General features: G+C 34.2%; 1 protein-coding gene across 1 annotated transcript; it reads right to left on the bottom strand.

The window, feature by feature from the left end:
- Window positions 1–353: 353 nt before the first annotated feature.
- On the bottom strand, window positions 354–3,186 carry LOC106104857 (putative cyclin-dependent serine/threonine-protein kinase DDB_G0272797/DDB_G0274007). Its single transcript, XM_013285042.1, has 4 exons — window positions 3,076–3,186; window positions 2,146–2,789; window positions 1,269–1,481; window positions 354–960 (listed from the first exon to the last, which is right to left on the bottom strand). Exons 1-4 carry the CDS (start codon window positions 3,082–3,084, stop codon window positions 609–611), a joined length of 1,218 nt encoding a protein of 405 aa, XP_013140496.1. The 5' UTR covers window positions 3,085–3,186; the 3' UTR covers window positions 354–608.
- Window positions 3,187–5,052: the final 1,866 nt, after the last annotated feature.

The raw sequence follows: 5,052 nt of genomic DNA, 5'->3' as shown, positions 1-5,052 counted from the left end.
TGCTTGCAATATCGAACGAGACGCTGCGTGGTACGCAATTTTAGGTATATGCGGTAAAATACACACTCGCAGTGCACCTAGCACACACATGTGAAGACAGGGGTTTCACCACAAGCTGCTATGAAGATTGATTCTTGTAATATACGAATGTCGGATGCATTGTCTCTGAAGTTGTTAACACTTTTTTGGAATAGATAGTTAGATAAACTGTAAAGTTAATTACAAAATAAATTCTATCACTTTAATCAAATATTTAAGATTTGACTAAATTAAAAATAATGTTTATTTTCGAGACAATCTAGCTATCTAGTTTTATTTTGAAGCGTATTTAGGGATATAAATAAAATAGTTTATAATTTACAATATATTTAATTAACTTAAAAATAGTAAATCACACACGTTTATGGCAACGAAAATAATATTACAAATGAATATCAAATAGTAATCGAGAGCACAATAAATATCGTGCACAGGATTGCTGATTTGATTATTTTAAATCCTTTCATTCATATTGAAATATTAATAATTTATGTTAAACTTATGTGGTACGTGTTTGCAATACCAATTATTTATCGTCGCCGTATAATTTACGTTTCTAATATCGCAGATTATTTGCCGTAGCTCGGTTGATGATGATAATTCTGTTGAGGCTGGGTTTGTTGCGGGTAATATGTTTGTTGGTTCTGTTGTGGATAGTAGGTTTGCTGTTGTTGTTGCTGTGGGTAGTAAGTTTGCTGTGTTTGTTGAGGGTAAACCGCGGGCTGCTGTGTTGGTTGCACCGGTTTCTGAGTCTGTTGTGGGTAGTAAACCGGTTTCTGTGTCTGTGGTGGATAGTACACTTGTTGGGGATTTTGTTCCTGTTGCGGGTATGTTTGTGGGGGATTCACCGTCTGAGTTTGTTGTTTATTCTTTTCTGCTTCAGCTTTAGCTGCCTCTTCTTTCGCGTTCTGTTCGAGAGCCCTGTGAAAATATTGTTCAATTATACTTCTTACGAATATAAAACAGTAAAAGTCTCTCAAGATCAGATATTCTTTAAAATTATTCTTTACTAAATAAAAAACAATAACTTTAAATTATATAAAATGCTTTACAACGGTCATTGCTATCGATGTTTCTATATTTATTTCAAACACAAAAACTGACAGTGCTCGCGTGGGTTAGCCTCTTATCACAAATCTAATAAATTCGAATCCAAACATCGAGTGTCCGTCCAAGTCTTTCGAGTTCTAAACACAGAGATTTTTATATACATTTTATTTGGTACTTACGCTTGGATCGCTGGATGAACTGGAGGTGGAGTTGGCAGATGGTCTCCGGTCGCATGGTAGCCGCTTTCGTCAGCCCAATACGTGACAGTGTAGACCTTGCCGTTGTTATCAGTGAAGGAGTACCATCCCTTCTTCACGATACTCTCATCGGTGGCCTTAGGGTTTGTGAAGTATCCCTCTTCGCCGACGTGTGTGCCGTCAGCGATCTCGTATCTGAATTGTAACGTGATTTTTAGTTGATTTGCAATAACATTCAATGTAAATTAGATCCGCGTAGATAGTTGACAAGAAGATGTACGAAATTTATTAGTGAATCCATACTTTTATGCCAATTGAGATCTTTTTCATAGCAATAATTGTTTATCAGTTCCCTATAAAGTTAATTTTGAAGACAAGATTAACACTTTCAATTTAAAATCAATTATTTTAATTTATTAGTCTCTATTTTAAAATGTGTTATAAATATACCGCATGCGTGCTAAATAAAGTTTCGTTGTTTTTCAAGAATTTTATGGTACAGTTAAATTGCTATGATAACCGGATTGGAAGTCGTTTACGCGAAACCGATCGAATATTGACCGTTAGCCGTCTTTTATTTCCCACATTATGCTTAAAATTCGGAGATAGCTCATGTTTTTTTGTTGACTGAATTAATAGAATACATTGTGTATGCATTATATCTACAATACTGTATATTTTCGATTGATAGAACAATATTAATTTTGTTGATAAGCTATAAGTTGGGTTTGCAGTTATAGGAACATGGATAAGTCAAAAATATATTACTTATAAAATACGGCTAAAATAATTTAAAAAACTGATTTTTCTTAAATTGGTTTTAAGCAAAATAGAGACAAAAGAAATCAGATAAACTCACTCGTATTTGTAGCTGCCGTTTTCTCCGTAGGATTGTTCGTTTTTAATCACAGCTACAGTCGGTGTCGAAGTTGTTGTGGTTGTGGTGGGCACTGGTTGTGGTTGCTGAGGTTTTTGTGGTTGTTGTGGTTGCTGTTGGTTCCAATTGTTGTTTTGCCAATTGTTATTATTCCAAGAATTTTGCGGTGACACGTAGTTATTTTGGGGCCGGCCGTAGTTGCCCTGTTGTTGATTCCAGTTGTTTTGTGGTGGATCATTTTGGACTGGATAGTAGCTTTGTGAGGGAGGGACGTAGTTGCTACTTGTTGGTATGTTTACTGTACTTTGGGATGGTACATAGTTACTTGTTGGGGTACTTGAGGGTACGTAGTTACCAAAGGATTGTGATGGGGTGCTCTGTGAAGGAATATAGTTACTAGGGGAAGGGTTCCATGGCCTTTGAGGTGTCTGGCTGGGAGGTACGTAAGGTGGAGGTGCGGCCGTAGGTGCGTAGTACTGAGCGAAGTTATTTCTTACTCCAGACTGTGCGGCTACTTGATCGTATTTTATTAGTTCTTCGGTCGCTGATACATCTTGATCCTCGAAATTTGCTTCTGGTTCTTCAGAAGCAAGAGTCAGCGCCAAAAAGGCAGCGGTTATAAAGACCTGCGAAATAAGGTTCCATTATTAATTTTAACACTTATAGTAACAAAAATCGTAAAGTTAAAACTTTAATATGATTAATGGTCAGAAACTTTAAGTTAAAATTAATTTATTTTATTTAAAAGGGATCGAATATTTTATCTATCTCAGTAATTTCTAACATGGTAAGCAAAAACAAATTTTAATACATGTAAATTATGTCCAATATTAACTACGCAATTTAATTTTTTAAAATAAACCACGAATTTTATTGTTTCTTAAGAATATCTCTAAGAATCCAAGGACTCACCAATTTCATATTCGTGTCCTTCTGTGGCCGTGGTCAGCTCGATACTGTGGCCACAAGGGGTCGCTCCACATTTTATAGGAAGTATCCTGCGTCGAGGACGCCATGCATTTTGCGTATGTGCCGCCCAACACAATGACCTCGCTTTTCGATGCCACATAATTATTATTAAATGGACTTAAGGTGACTCTTTCTAAGACAAGCCAATGAAGAAAAATATCTTATTTGAACTTTGTTATTTTTATTAAACTAACTTGTTATAAAACGTGTTGATGATTTTTTAAGATTTGTTGTTAGTTTGTGTTTTAAGGGGGTAAATACTTTGAATAAGTATTGATTTCAGAGATGACTAAGGGTCAATTAATCATTCCCTTAACCTATTATTTACAATAAATGACTTGATTTTATGTAAACAAAACCACAGGTTATCTATACCTCAACATCTAAAACAACTGTTGAAAAATTTATAGTAACATGTTTTTATGTGTTGCGGCAGTGAAATTCCACCGTTAGATTTCTAAGCAGATGTCTATCATTAATAATTTACATAAACATTGTTTTGTTTGTCTGGTCAAGGTTAGATTAGTAGGTAAGGGCGGGTCCGTTCTTTGTTGCTTTCGTGGGCGAGGCTTATGTCCAGTAGTGGACAACTAGATGCTAAATTAATTAGCATACCTACATAATTAACCATAGTTTTGTCATTTTTTTTTAAATTCCGTGTTAATTTTATAAATCAATTAACAAAGTTTTGTTCGAAATATTAATTACAGTTTTTAAAGTAATAATTGATTCTGAAAGAGGTTAAATGATTTTCTGAATTTTTCGAATTAAAAGAGAGTACCGGAAACAGAAGTAGTGAAAGATATCCTACTAAATGTAATGGCATTTCTTCGGCTACTTCACAATAACAATTATAATCTTTAAGATTCCATTTCTCCAAACATTTTAATATTAATTAATAAATTTCTAATTCAAGCGTAGCATAAAAGTGTATAAATGGCATGCGTTCTTCTTACATTTTTATAACAATGGTTACAATATGTCAGTTATATTAATAAATGCGTATTCTGTCGATATCTGTGACGGAGGTATGAATCAACCGACAGGTTTTTCCTTTTGTAACGGTGTTAAAAAAACCTGAACATCGGCTGGAGGGGAAGGATCAGGACGGGTTGAACAGTTTTAGTATTTCGTCAATGTTGCCAACAATAGCCGTTCTAATACGATGTGTGAAGTATTGGTATTGGCAGCGGTTAATGACGTCCCCTTGTCCATTTTAATAAAAAAAGCGCAACAAATATATCGAAGTGAACTCATCCGGACCTTCGGGTCTGCGTTATCTCAGCTTATAATATTAACAAATACGGGAGTTATACAAATTTGAGATCCTCTTAGTCACAGCTTAGTTTTGATGACAAATGAATTGCGCTGTTGTTTTTTTAAATTAGGTTTTCGAACAGAGATTTTTAGTTAAACTCAACCACATATAGATTCTACGAATAGTGCGCTAAATGTTGTAGGCGATTGTCTACTTTTGGATTTAGCGAGGTTATGGTTAATACAAATTTCATACAAATATTTCAGTGTTTTCATTAAGTAACTATTTATAAATACTTTGCAAGTAAAAATGCCCCAAATTTTGACAATTGTTACGATTGACAGATGACAAAAAATGTTACGATTAATTAAAATTTCTGATGTAACTTTTTAATGAATGCTTCAGTCTATTAAATATTTCTGAAATTAATATCAAATCCACTTTAAAGTTTTCAGAATTGTATTGTAATCATGTGTCATTGAACAAATCACAATAAATGAGGCACATAATTTAATTTTGTGTTTATCTCCGCCCTAAGTGGATTCGCATTCCGAGAATAAAACGAGGTTTCATATCAGAGCTGAAGACATCAATAACTGAGGAGACGTGTTCCCAAATTCATTCAATATATTTTTAAACTTGTTGCTAAATGCGAATTGAGA

The sequence above is a fragment of the Papilio polytes genome, unplaced genomic scaffold (assembly GCF_000836215.1).
Source record: "Papilio polytes unplaced genomic scaffold, Ppol_1.0 DF823399.1, whole genome shotgun sequence".
Classification (NCBI taxonomy): domain Eukaryota; kingdom Metazoa; phylum Arthropoda; class Insecta; order Lepidoptera; family Papilionidae; genus Papilio; species Papilio polytes.
The sequence above is the reverse complement of the archived record's forward strand: the minus strand, read 5'-3'. Positions and strand labels throughout refer to the sequence as shown.